This window comes from Euprymna scolopes, chromosome 28 (assembly GCF_053919585.1).
Source record: "Euprymna scolopes isolate OS-2025 chromosome 28, ASM5391958v1, whole genome shotgun sequence".
Classification (NCBI taxonomy): Eukaryota; Metazoa; Mollusca; class Cephalopoda; order Sepiida; family Sepiolidae; genus Euprymna; species Euprymna scolopes.
In genome coordinates, this window is record NC_136509.1 from 31,311,285 (window position 1) to 31,326,120 (window position 14,836).

Below are 14,836 nucleotides of genomic sequence, written 5' to 3' on the forward strand. Positions count from 1 at the left end.
TTATTTATTTATGTATTTTTTATTTATTTTTTATTTATTTATATGATCTTCATTTTTATTTGATTTATTTCTTTATTTTTTATTTATTTTTTATTTAGTTATTTATATGATCTTCATTTTTATTTTATTTATTTATTTTATTTACTTTTTATTTATATTATCTTCATTTTTATTTTATTTGTTTATTTACTTTTTATTTTATCATTTATTTTTTATTTATTTATATGATCTTCATTTTATTTTATTTTATTTATTTATTTTTTATTTTTTATTTATTTTTTATTTATGTATATGATCTTTATTTTTATTTTATTTCTTATTTTTTATTTATTTTTTATTTATTTATATGATCTTCATTTTTATTTTATTTATTTATTTTTTTACTAAAGAGTTACAATTGAAAGCCATTTAGTTTTAGAGAGAAAGACAAACTATTTTTGTCCATCCTTACATTGTCTGGCAGAAGTATGCAGTTTCACAACTGACTTAAGTCCAAGTTTTTATTACATCATACAATATAGAGATGTTAGGCCCAGATAAGATTTCTTTTTCTTCTTTTTACTAAGGTGTCATCACTTATCGAGGCCCAAAAGCCACTCAAGGATAAGGGTTACATGAGTGTCAGGCAGACGGTGAGACAATATCGTGGAGATTGGTAATGGTGGTTGGGCAGAATTTGATTATTTAAGAGGGTAGGTCAGCAAGTATTTATTTACATTGGACTTGAAAACGACTATGTCGTAGTCAGCTGGAAAGTATTGCGTTTCAAAGAGGAGCAGCTCTAGGAAAGAAACTTTGTTCATGGAAGTTTCATTTAGTTTTAGGTAGAGAAAAAGAGAAAGAAAAGACAACCTATTAAGAGCGATTTTAGCTGAATGGGATTTTATTGTGAATGTTTTACTTGGAGGAGGGGGGAATCATAAATTGAAGTTGAGTCGAATACTTGCCATGAAAATAACGATAGTTATATATGTATTGATTTCACAAAAATATAGTTTTGTTAAAAAAGAAATAAATTTGTTTTGTCCAATTGAAATTTATATAAAATTTCATACTCAGACACAATTCCAAATAGTAGGCTCTTACGTCCAAGTGGCAATATATCTTGTTTGGAGGTGAAAAATAATTTTAGAAAAATAAAATTAAAAAAAAAAATAGCCTAATTCCATGCTGAAAGAGATTTGCTTATGCAGCTCCTGGATAGAAAGCTATACAGGTCAATAGAATAAGAAGAAAATCACTTTATCTAGTCTATATATCTATAAAAGTGAAATTGTCTGTGTGTATACATTTCTCTACCAAATTACTCTCTCAATTTTCAGTCTACAGACTCGAGATTTGACATAAGGGGTATTGAGATTCGGGAAAATCTTTTTAATCTGTTTTCGGCCAAAAATTTGGCTGTCAAGGGGTCAAAAATCAACGAGTTGACCTTTGAAAACTCTACCAAACTCCTCCCACAACTTGGGGTCTAAACATTTGAAATTTTAGATATAGGTTCCTAGGACATGGATGTAACTTAATAACTTGATTTGAGCCCAAAACAATAAATGTAAAGGGGTCATAATAGGGGTCAAAATTTAAAAAAATTGATCTCTTTTTTTTTTTTTTTTTCTCTCTCAACATACACCTCCAAACACCCGGGCAACGCCGGGCTGAAATGCTAGTATAGAAGAAAATCGAGTCAGTTATATCCTCAAGTTTAAAAAAACAAGATGTATTCAAACAAAATGAAAATTAATCACTAAAATGACTTGACTGCGCTCCACGCAATGCTGGATATGTACGGTTAGTTATAAGCAATGGATTGGCCAGAAGCTTTCCAACTTTCTTCGTTTTGGTAAATTTTCTCCACAGACTTGAGAACATCGGAAAACTGCCTTTTAGCTAAAAGATGAGCGCATTCCAAAATTGACGATTGCAAAGAGAAGAAACCCAATTACTTCATATTAACACTAAGCAATTTTCCGCACACACATAATGAATTCGGAAAAAGAAAACTTTTTTTTTAGAAACGGGAACTTCATTAAAAGCCTTTCGGGAGCTCAACCGGAGAATACTCATTTCTGTTTTGTGCGTTTTGTGCGTTGTTCTAGAAGAAACAGAATTAGCGATGGATGGGGAGAATCCAATGGGTGTGAAATTGATTATGTGCTGTTGTTAGTTGTACGTTTCTTCAGCTCATTTAAAAATGTAGGTGTATTTGTGGTGTTCTTTTTTCCCCCTTAGCATAGTTGCTACCATTGCAACAAAACAACGTATTGATCTTACCGTTTCTAAATTTTTCAGATGGGATTAATTATTCCTTTGGATTATTCGGACTGCTGTTTTCATCTTGAGTGTTATTTTCACAACGCTTCCGTCGATGTAATCTCTGACCTTCAGGTGTATCTTGTCAAACTCTGGAATCTTTCTGTTGGAGTCTGGAATCTGCTTGGTGTCTCGTGGACATTCAAACTCTCTAAGCTGGCCTTAACGCCAAACCCTATCAATGATACCTCCTTCTGCATTGAGGCAATTTTTATTTTTGTTTCTATCCAGATTGCCCCTTTCTGGGGAGCTGGATTTTCCGGTATTATTATACAAACACCGTGACAGCGAATTAGTAAAATCTTTTACGTAGTATTCTGTTACGTTTCGGTGTGCTGAACACGAATCTGAAAACTGGGTTAGGGTTAGGGTTAGGGTTAGGGTACATTTTTTTCTACTAATTCGCTGTCACGGTATTTGTATAAATTTACCGATTTTCCTTACATTAAGAACCGACCTAGTGTCTAACTCCGCCCTCGTGGGGAGGCAAGTAAATAGGAACACCGTTACACCTCGAAAATCTTATCTACACGAAATGTTAAAAACTTATTATCGCCCGTTTACTATTTATGTCTGACAAATAGGCCCCCCTCACCCCCCCCCCTAAAAATCTTTGTTTTTATTTTTCAGACTTAGGGGGATTATAAACAAAAATACGGGTCAAATATAAGAAAAAGATGGGTCAATTTTTACGACGTGTCCTAGCGTTTTATAAGCCCCCCCCAACCTCCCCATATTAAGAACGGCCTTCGAAATACACCCTCCCCCAACCTTGAAAGCCGTTCTTAACATGGGGAGGTTGGAGGGGTTATTCCGAAAGCCGGTCTTAAGATGGGGAGATTGGGGTGTTTATAATACTATTGGGCATGTCGTAAAAATTGACCAAAAGATGTTCCCTTACGTTAAAAGAAAAATATATTTGTTTACTTTTTAAACTCGTAAATGTTTTTTTTTTCTATTTTTTATAGTGTTTTTGTTTTGTTTTTTTGTTTTTTTCAATAATAAATGTTTACCAAAAACATGACAACGAAAAGTAAATATGTCAATAAATTATTTAATTTCCTGAAATTTTGGACTGCCAATTGTAAAAAAAAATATGAAGGGATCATGCTTACGTTGGGTGAGTCCATCCGTCAGGGGACAAAGGAACCAACATGAGTGAAGGATAGCAAATGGTATTATGGTCAAGGGGTGGGAGGTGATTTAAAACCTACAAGAGAGGTTCTTCCATCCCCTTCTGTAAGCATTTTTCATACTGTTGTTACTAGACCCGGTTGGGGGGGGGATCGCTAAAAGAGTATTCATTTTTTTTTGCACCCCTGATGTTTACCTGTTCGCCTTAGAGTGTTACCTTTCGGCCATTTTTTTTTTTTTTTCGACACAGTTTAAAAAAAATTTTTTTTTTTTTTATACAGTAACTTTTAGTAGAAAAAGAAAAAAACAGTATGTCAGTCCCTCTAAATTAACATCGATTGCTTCTTGTTCTTGGCATAAGAATCCCAGGTTGCTCGAATGGCATTCCTAAATATCACACGAATATAAAATCAGCAGGAGTCATTTGTTGTGCTTTTCTGTGCCGTAATTCAAATAAATTTTAATAGCATAGCATTAAGATTTAACGGTTAGAAAGACCAGACGAGTGTGAAATTGTTTTTTATTACACACGCATTCGACAGACGCTAAAAATTGTAATCGGGCATATAAATATCATTTTGACTTAACTTTAAACATCTCAAGTCATGCTAAGACTTACCACCACCATCTTCTATCTTCTATATATATAAAAGGCAAAATGTGTGTGACCATTTCGTGTATGTCTTCAAAAGGCTTTTCTTGCACACGGTCCTGGGTTCGTTACTATCGCTTAAAACTGTGTATATAGGTCCTATATAATAATATCTAGGAATTAGGAAACCGCGTAGCGTATAGATTTATTTACGTCGATTTTTACAAAATTATTGCTATTTTGGCTTCTCGCTTGTTGATTGGGCTTTTTAGTATAAATAAAGTGAAACTAAACTCAAACGACGTCTTCTCGGCATTGCACCGGGAAAAACGTCCAGAAGCAATCAGCTTTGAGACAGTTCTGGACAATTGGGAGCTGCTTCCCCCCTCCCCAACATCTGTTGGGGGAAGAAACAATTAAATTTGGGTAAACAAACCCAAACGCTTCGTGACTTCTATTTGACCTTCTTAATTAGGTCAAATGGGAGCAGCAGAGTTAACTTTTATTGCGCACGCCTGTTTTTATAGTTAAATAACCTGCTTAACGTTGTCTGTCGCCGTGGCTCAATGGTTAACTTAGCACGGTTTTTTTTCACACATTAATTTCCAACTCAAGGGTACGGGTTCGATCCTCATACACTCACCTACCAAAACATTTTTTTTTTATTATTTACCCCCCCCCCCCCCCCCCGGAGTTTTGATTTACCTCAAAACACCCGGGCATCGCCGGGTACCCCCCGCTAGTCTATATATATAAAAGTCTATCATATAAATTTCACATGTCTGTTTAAATGTATGTCTGGCATAAACTTTCGACAGAGGCGACGGATTTTCATGAGATCAGTATCATTTTGAAGCTCGACCCTTCGACGACAAATATCGAAAAATTGGCTTAAAACATTAATTTCTTCATCCTCAATGGGGTACTTTTCTATAGGAAGGGGTCGCTTTTTTCGCCGATATTTTCGAAAGTCATCCCCTCTTTTTGATTGACTGGCTTTAATTTAAATCCACGTCACTTCCGGTTTGGCGATGGCCGCAACAGCAAAGATCACTTTTTTTTTTTTATTTATTTTTTTTTTTAGTTCTTTTCCTCCTTCGCGGTGTGGGTTTGAGCCTGCCTACTATCACTTTTTTGTTTTTTTGTTTTTTTTTTGCTCAACACACACCTCCAAACACTCGGATTATTGGAATATAAGAGGAAGAAAAAGAAACAAACAAAAAAAAAAAAGGACAAACTGTCCAATTTCCTGAACATAATTATTTTATTATTCAAAATTTAAAAAAAAAATTTCAATTTTATTTTTTATAAATAGCAATATTTATTAAAAACAATTTCATATTCGTCTGGTCTTTCTAACCGTCAGATCTTAATTTATTATCGAGTGTTTCAAACAGTGAATTCTTTTTTTTTTTTTTTAATAGCATGTTGCTGACATATTTATAATTTTTTTTTTTTTTTTTTAAACTTACCTTCACCCCAAACAAGGCATATTGCCACTCGGACGTAAGGGACTGCTAATTGGAACCATGCCTAAGAAAGATTAACAAGATGGTTTATGTTGCATTTGAACTTCTGCATATCAGTACAGTTTGGGAAGCAGGAAGAGAATTCCAATGTCTAGCTGTTCTAGAGAAGAAACTATTAGAGTAGAAAACTTTCTGACATTTAGGGACCTCAACAGTGAAGGGGTGTGATTTTGTTGCTAAGCAGGTTTGTCAGGGATATGTACGTCGAGGCACAAGTGCAATGGGTTCATCAGAACACATTCCATTAAAATACTTGTAAAACAGGCACAAGGATGCAACATTAATCTTGTTATTTTATTTGATTTCAGCAATCAGGCACCTTTGAGCCAAGGTCAAGACATTCAAATGACTAATAACAAACAAGTTTTGACAACGTATGAAAGCCCAAGTCGATCGAACAGGAAACCTGTGAATCAAGGTAAGTTTCAACTAGGACAATCTCCTTCCTTTTCTGAAATTAGAATCTGTTCATATTCTTTCTTGGTGATATCGAATTTTTTCACTCATATGCTCAAATTCATGGTTGTCGGCCGCCATCAATAGACTGCCTCTCCTGCATCAAATGTTCCTAATTAAAGGAAAAAGAATTTTTGTTTTTTTCAAAGAAAATTTTTATAATTAAAATTTATTACAATTTACTGAAATATTTTTTTTTTATGAAGATTAAATTGATTACTGTGAACCCTCAGATAATTCTGATTGCAAAAAATCTGATTTTTTTTTTTAAATTTAATTATTTTTACTGCGCAATCATTTATATTGGTTCGAAAGGTCAAATTAAATTTTAAAACGTTATCGCTTTGATACGGGAGAAACGGTCCACAGCTACAAATTCAGAATAGTGATAAAATTTAATATCACCACTTTTTTTTTAATCAAGCATTACATATAAATTTATTTATTTATTGCGGACTATTATCCTCATCTTAGTTGTTGACTTATGTATGCCAATTAACCCTTATCCTCGAGTGGCCTCCGGACCTTGATAAGTGGTGATTCCTGTGTAAAAAAAAAAAAGAAAGCTGTGTTCGTAGAATTTGTGCTTAGATTTAGGCACAGATAGAAAGTAGGAAAAACTGTTGATAGTTATTGTAGCTAGATGAGTGTTGTTTTGTGAAAGTTTGGCAAAGGGGAACCATAGATTGGAGCTCAGACGAGCAGATACAGACTCGTAATGTCTCTTCTGTGGGAAACTGGTTGCAGAGAAAAGAAAAGTGCATCACCTACTAGGTTTCAAAGCCGATTTTGACCTCTATCAAGGCAGGATATTAATAATTAATAACATATTAATTTATTTATTGCGGACTATTATTCTCGTCTTTATTAGTTGCTGTTTGACGACGTTTCGACCAACTATTCCTCTGGCCTTCTTCAGGTGATAATCATGACGGGATAGGAACTCTGAATCTCATAACTGCATGCTCAACAATTACTGAAACGTCGTGAAACAACAACTAAAAAGGATGAGGATAATAGTCCGCAATAAATAATACTCATCTCAATAATGAATTCCAATTAAAATAATATATGCATATATATATATGTTTACTATTGGAGTTACCAGAGCTAATGTTACCTTTAACATTAAATTTAGGCATAAGTTCACGAAATAGTTGCAATAGTACTCTGGAGACTCCCTTAGTTTTGTTTGGATTATTTAGATTACTGATCCCATTTTGGTTGTTATTTTCACAACGTTTTAGCTGATGTAACCTCCAACCGTTTGTAGATACACATTTTTGAAGTTGGAAACCTTTGCAGAACTTTGGGACCCATACAGAACTTAAAACTTTAATTTTTGTAATATTCTTTGTTATTGTCGCCTGCAACAAGGATTGAACTTTGACCTTCCAGAAGATTGTCAATAAACCTGATTGTTAATCAACACCTTTAACCATTGTGTCTATGTGAACTAATCCAAATCATCTGTCGTTATCTTGAGAATAGCGAAACAGTTTTCTATTTTGGCAATAAAATATTTCAAGATATGCACTGATTTCTATGGCAAATCAACACCATGGAATTTTAAACAAAACCCTTTATTATAATTCATGGGGGTAGCATTGTTTTGTTCTATCAACCAAGACTAGGTAGAACTCTTGAGTAATTTGCAATTGTATTCTAAGTATTGCCCACTAGTATAATGGATGAAGTACTAGGTAAAAATTCAGTTGTGACATCCTTTTGATGAGGGGTTAATAAGGAAGTGAGACACTGGAATTGATAGAATGGAACATGATTGTCAGTGGATTCCCGATTTCAATTTTGGTTTAGTTTATATAACAATTTATGACACCCACGCATCCAACTGTTCATTCTGGAATTTTGTCTTCAATGTCAATGGTAGCCGTTTTGGTGATTTTTTTTTTGTTTACTCTTTTTCACCCCAAACAAGGCATATTGCTACTTTAAAAAAAAAAAAGAAATTTAGTATTAGTTAATTTGTTTTTTTAAGTTACTGTACTAGGGATTGAACTCCCAATCGCTAGTCAGAATTTATTTGGGAGTGTGTGTTGCTCAACGTTTTTATCCATTCGACCATAAAGAAGGATGGTGTGTACAATGGCTGAAATGGTTAGTTTTAATGCATCTAAAACCATGCTTCTATCTCTACATCATCTTCGCTCTGATGCCAGTCTGGCATTAATTGAAATGAATGGCTCTCGTTTTGGGGAGGCTTCATGTTTTGACAAGCTTCTGGGCTTGACCTTTACTCCTGATTCCTGACCTGAAATGGAACAAGTATATCAAATCCATTGCTAAGGTCACTGGAAAAACAAATGAATCAAACACTAAAGAAAATATTCAGCATTTTTAAAACAAATGAACTCATCAAAAATTAAGATCATTGCAATGACTCTTTAAAGCTATTTGACTTTGTGTGCCCACTAATACGGGGTGGAATGATAAAATTGTCGCCTTAAGAAAACAACACTACAACTTTATTTCAAAACTTTTATTGAAAAAAATCAAATCAGGTGACTTGATTATGTAGTAGAGCCAACATCTATTCAATCTATCTGCCTTTAGCCTCAGTCACCGCCTTCAAACGGGTCCAGAAATGGGAGCATGCCTTTTTCGCAACCACCAGTGGGAGCTTGGCGAATATTCAGCAGATAGTGGCGATCAGTAGTGTTGTGGGAGGTCATGTTGGTGATGTTCTCGACATATAACCAAACGAAGTAGTCCAGTGGGTTCAGGTCAAGGAAGGTGGGGGCCAGTTATAGAAGGATATAAAGTCGTAGCATTTCTTTTGAAGCTAAACCTGGGTCTCTTTGAACTTGTGGGCCGGTGCTGAATCCTGCTGCCACACTCAAGGTCTGCCTGTGGCCACTTGATTGCACCAGAGGATCACCACACTCTTTAGCACATTCCGATATACGTTGGTGTTGACTTTCAAGCCGACTTCGAAGATATGAGGTTGTATGATGTGGCCCTCACTTGAAACCACATCAAAGACCATAATCATGGCCGGAAACTTTGTTTTCATCACTCTGGGCACGTCCATGTCATTCGTGGCAATTCAGCAATGGTCCTGTTCTTATAACTTGGATCGGTAGAGAGCATGAGTTATACAGTGGAGCATCTCCAATCTTGCTTGTGTCACTTTCAGACATGATAGAAGGCTCCTATCGCTTTTAGGATTTGCACACAACTGGCCAACTAGTAGATGGTTTGCAACAAAAAAGGAAACTGGTTTTCATCAAAGGGAAATGGAATTATGTCTTCTTTTCTAGGTTGACAATTTTATCGTTCCACCCTGTAATTATTACTCTTGGGTATGACCTTAAAAGACCTCTGAGTTTAAGTCTCCATTTGAGGGCTGCAGGAAATGTGGAGTTACCCTGTAGTCACCATTGTGTTTAGGCTCACTTTGGCCCGGATTGGTAATACTTGTTAGGGCATCTGGTGCTACCAGATTAGGCTGTCTGAAGAGACTGACCTGCTAAACAAAAATCTACTAAACATCGAAGGTAATGTTTTTGTTTCCCCCCCTTTCCTTTTGTAAAACTCAAATATGTTCAGCAAAGTCAAACACAAAAACAACAATTTTCTTCTAAAAAAACAATCGAACCAAACATCATGAATAAATATTTTAATATATAAAGAACTTGGAGCATAAAATCTTTTTTACCAAAATTAAAGCATTCGGATTAAGTAACCTGAAAAGGGTTAATATACTGTAAAATAAAACAATCAAACTAAACTCCATGGATAAATGATTTCACCCAAAAAGGGTTGATATGTCATGTAACAAAACAGTCAAACCAAATTCCATTTATAAATATTTGAAAATATAAACAAATTATAATATAAAAAGTTAATGGATTTGGCATTAATAGCCCCCCCAAAAAGGGTTGATTTTGTATGGTCAGCCGGTATAAAACAACGTCTATTTAAATGTAAAAGATGTCTCTTTAACATTGTGACATATACAGCGAGCCACGTCTAGTGGTTAAATGGTCTTCTATTGTCGTATATACATGTGGGTGTTTCACATATAATAAAACAGTTCATTAGCATTCAGTCTGTGTCTCTTCTCATGATTCAAGTTCTTCAGAAAACCAAACAACAATACATTTCATATAACTTATTCTTTGACTTCCATTTGCCGCCGCAAAACGTTGTAATTTTCTAGATTATTCTAAAATCGCGTTTCTCTCACCTTCGTTAGTGTTAACTTGTTCGACTTTTCTCATCTCTCTCTCTATCTCTAAACGCCAAAACTAAATCTCTAAACTATCTCGTTACTTCATTAACTCCACTCTAAACTATCTCGTTACTTCATTAACTCCACGTGACCAAGACACAAATCGGATGATCTACTTTCCTCACGTATTTTTTTTATGTTCTAACATTCTTTTTAACCAAGTTAACGTTTTTTGGGGAACTATTTTAACATAAATAATTTTATCCGTAAATATTTATTTCGCTTTGATAACATTCTTTCTGATATTCTACTTCTACAAATATCAATAATAATCATAATAATAATCGCCCAGCTAACTTGGCATTGCTCGGTCAATATCTAACATTGATATGTCATCACACAAAACCAAACCAAACATCATGAATAAATATTTGAAGATATAAACTACTTGAAGCATAAAAATTTTCTCCAAAATTACTAGATTCAGCATTAAATACCCCAAAAAGGGTTCATAAGCTGTAAAACAAAACAACTAAACCAAGCACAATGAATAAATATTTGAAGATAAAAATTATTTGAAAGATAAAATCTTTTTTCCAGAATTACCAGATTTGTCATTAAATAATGCAAAAAGGGTTGATATACCATAAAAGAACAAAATTGAACACCATTAATCTATATATATATAAAAGCGAAAATATGTGTATGTATGTATGTATGTTTGTATGTGTGTTTGTGTGTCTGCTAAAAACTTTCGACAGACACAACGAAAATTCACAAACTCGGTATCATATTGAAGCCCCATCCTTCGCCCCCAAAATATAAAAAGAAATTGGCCAAAAACGTTAATTTTTTTCACCCCAAAATCGACAATTTTTGAACAGGGGGGGTGGGGGTCAATAAAAACCGTCCCCTCGTGACGACGACCGGTTCTACGCATGCGTCAGATGACGTCATGACCTGATTTACTTTAAATAGTTGAAGAACTGGCTAAATTTCATGTACGTCACGTTAGCTCAAGTTGGTTAGCGTGTTGGTTTGTTATCTAAACGTTTTGGGTTAGAATCGTGGTGTGAGATGTCTTTTTTCTTTTTTTTCGATTTTTTAAATGTAAATATTGAACCAGTGTTATGTAAACCATTTTTCACGTAACGTTCGTTTTTCTGTTTTTTTTTTACTTCGCTTATCCACCCCCGACCACACACCCAAAAACACCCGGGTACCCACCGATTTTTTAAATTTTAATATCGAAACAGGCTTATTTAAGCCATTTTTTTTGTTTTTTCGATTTTTACATTTAACATCGTTCGTTTGCCTTATGTTAGTTTTTTTTTGTTTTTTTTCGATGTTCTGATTACCCCCCCCTTAAGTTTTAACGTTCGTTTTTATGTTTTCTTTTTTTACTTCGCTTATAACAAACAAACCTGGTTATTGACCTCATTTGCTGAATAGCTACTGCTTACATAGTCGTAACGCTCTACAATTTGGTTCTTACTTAAATAAATTCAAACGTCTTTAAGTAACTCATTCTGGCTGGCTGAACGGTTCATGTTTTTTTCACATTTTATTTTCCAACTTCGCCTCAGGGCTTCAGGTTCGATCCTACCAACTTTTACCCCACCCCCGATTTCTTTTTTATTTAACAACACACACACCTCCAAACACCTGGGCAACGCCGGGTACCCCCGCTAGTATGTATATATATAAAGCAGTAGCGTTTGTATGTATATATGTGTTTGTGTATACAACTCTCCTACAGCCCACATCACTGGACCGATCATGACCAAACCTGGTATGATGATGATCCTCTACCTAGGGATGGTCACACCATTTTTCAAGGGTAAGGTCAAACATCAAGGTCGTAGCATATGTATATATATATGGTGTGACCATCCCTAGGTAGAGGATCATCATCATATATATATATATATATATATATATATATATATATATATATATATATACTCTCCTACAAGCCCACATCACTAGACCAGTCATGACCAAACCTGGTATGATGATGGTCCCCCACCTAGGGATGGTGCACACCATTTTCCAAGGTAAAGGTCAAGGTCATAGCCTATGTATATATACTCTCCCACAACCTCACACCATTGAAGCGATCATGACCAAACCTTATATGATGATGGTTTCCGACGTAGAGATGGTGCACACTGTTTTTCAAGGTCAAAGGTTAAGGTCAGGACTTTGCTGTATGCTTGCAAATCATGTATATCTTTGCTAGTAGATAAATATTTGAAAATGTACTTCAGGCATAAAACTTTTTTTTCAAAATTATTGGATTAAGCATTAAATAATCTGAAAAAGGTTTGATATGCCATAAAATAAAACAACCAAACTAAAGAATTTGGGATGTTTGCAACACCTCAAATACCAAAACTGGACAAAGAAAAACAGTCCCTCTGTAATTTCAAGTTCAATGGTGATCAGACAGGCGTATAGAGCATTACACATTTCATTATGGAATGATCCGGAGACTTCTATCTGCGATATTGTATGGGTTGGAAATTTCTGACTCAAAAGTTCCATTACTCTGATGCTGTCCATTATCCTTCCCGGTGACCACCAAGGATGAAAATTAAAAGGTCTTCCCCAATTCCAGCCATTGTGAAGCTGAGAAGCGTTATTTTAGTCCTTAATTAATTCATTATCCTTTGCTATTTGAATGGGAATAACTGGTTTGACCTTAGACATGACCTTCTTGACCTTACTGGAGAACTTGTGTCCTCAAAAGTCAGTGGCATCTCTTATGGTCTTAATCTATGACCTTATCTGTCTTCAAATAAAGTTATCTTTAAGTAAAAGTGATTTTGTGGAGATAGAAATAGGAAGAGAGAGAAAGAGAGCATAAAAAGGGAGAAAGAAGACGAAGAAACTAAAAAAATAGAGGAGAGACTTATTGGAGAGTAAATCTCTCTTTCTCTTTCCCCCTCTCTCTCTCTCTCTCTCTCTGTCTCTGTCTGTCGGTCTGTCTGTCTGTCTGTCTGTCTGTCTGTCTGTCTGTCTCTCTCTCTCTCTCTCTCTCTCTCTCTCTCTCTCTCTCTCTCTCTCTCTCTCTCTGAGGCTAGCAAGCAATAAGAGAGATAAAAATGCAGGAAATAGATATGAGAATAATTAAAAGAGAGAGAGAGAGAGAAATGGAAGATAAGAAAGTAAAGGAGGAAAAAAAAGACTGAAGAAGAGAGAGAAGCTAAAAGAAGATGTGAGACTAAGTGAGAAGAGAGACTGAGAGATGAGACGTGAGACTGAACGGAAAGGAGACAAAAAGAGAGTGAATAGAGATGAGAGCGGCACAAGCAAAAAAGAGAGACGAAAGATTGAACCAAGAAAAGGGAGAAACATTAGAAAGAGAGACTGAAAAAAAAAAAATAGAGGAAAAGAAGATTAGCTGATAAGGGAGAATTATTTGGATTCTTCGGACTACTGTTCTCATCTTGAGTGTCATTTTCACAATGTTTCAGTCAATGTAACCTCCCACCTTCTGCAGGTGTATCTTGTCAAACTCGGGGAATCCGGACGGAAACATTAAAAGGACTCATAGTATTTGTGCCCCCTCGTACATACTACTGACTAACCTGGCAAGCAGCAAAATCATACTCCTTGAGGTCTCTAGTTATTGGAAAGCTTTTTCCCCCCTTGAATTGCTAGACTTTGGAATTCCCTTCCTGCTTCCCTGACTGTACTAATCTGCAGATAACCTGTTAGATATAGTTCCAAATAGTGGGCCCTTATGTTCCAAGTGGCGATGTGACTTGTTTGGGATGAAAAAAAGTTTTTAAAAAGTGAAGTAAGAAATTGAAAGAAAAGAAAAGTTGAGGAGAAAAGTTAAAACAAGTTGAGGAGAAAAGTTAAAAATAGTGAGACTAGAAATTGAGGAAACTTATAAAAAAGATGAGAGATTGAAAGGAAAAGAGATACAGAAATAGTATTAGTTTGTAGTTTGTGTTATTCCGTTAATTATTGATACAGCTGAGCTGGAGCTCCACTGCACCTAGGCTGTCCACTTCATACAGAGGTCCAGTCCACTAGACGATTGAGGTTGGGACTAGTGTAGCTTGGTGTTGGTGGCTGGTCAGGTATCTTTTCCAGCTAGATATCCAGTTGTTTCTTGAAAGTGTCGGAGTACACTCTCCTTATATTTCTTATTGCAGCTGGAATACAGTTGAATGTTCTTGTACCACTGTAGGTGAAGCTGTGGTGGATGAGGGACTTAATCCTCTGTGTAGTCCCAGGTGTGTTTTTTTTTATATAGCACAGCCTTCGCCGCTGGGTTCTTTCTACTATTGTTGTATTTAGGACCTTTTCTTCCAAGATTTTCCATCTGTATTTGAAACTATTTCATTTTACTATGTATGTTGTCTCAAAAAATGTTATTTGTATTTGGGACCCTTTCTTCCAAGATTTTCCATACGTAGGTGATAATATATCATTCTCTTCAGCATTGTAGTGAACACAGTTACAGCTTCGTCAGCTTCCCTAAGTAATTCATTTGGTATACTTCAAACTAATGTTAGTGCATAGATACCGAAAAGAAAGAAAAGAAACCAGAGAAGAGGAAAAAGAGGAGGGGGTATCAGAGAGGGAGAGAGAAAAGAGAAAGAG

General features: G+C 35.3%; 1 protein-coding gene across 3 annotated transcripts in view; it reads left to right on the forward strand.

The window, feature by feature from the left end:
- The window catches only part of LOC145249553 (katanin-interacting protein-like), a 648,058-nt gene that overhangs the window by 587,546 nt on the left and 45,676 nt on the right, over nt 1–14,836 (forward strand). For all 3 annotated transcript variants that reach the window (XM_080111227.1, XM_080111229.1, XM_080111228.1), the window contains one exon: nt 5,874–5,983. In XM_080111227.1, coding sequence (XP_079967353.1) covers nt 5,874–5,983 — 110 coding nt within the window. The remainder of the gene's footprint in view (nt 1–5,873; nt 5,984–14,836) is intronic.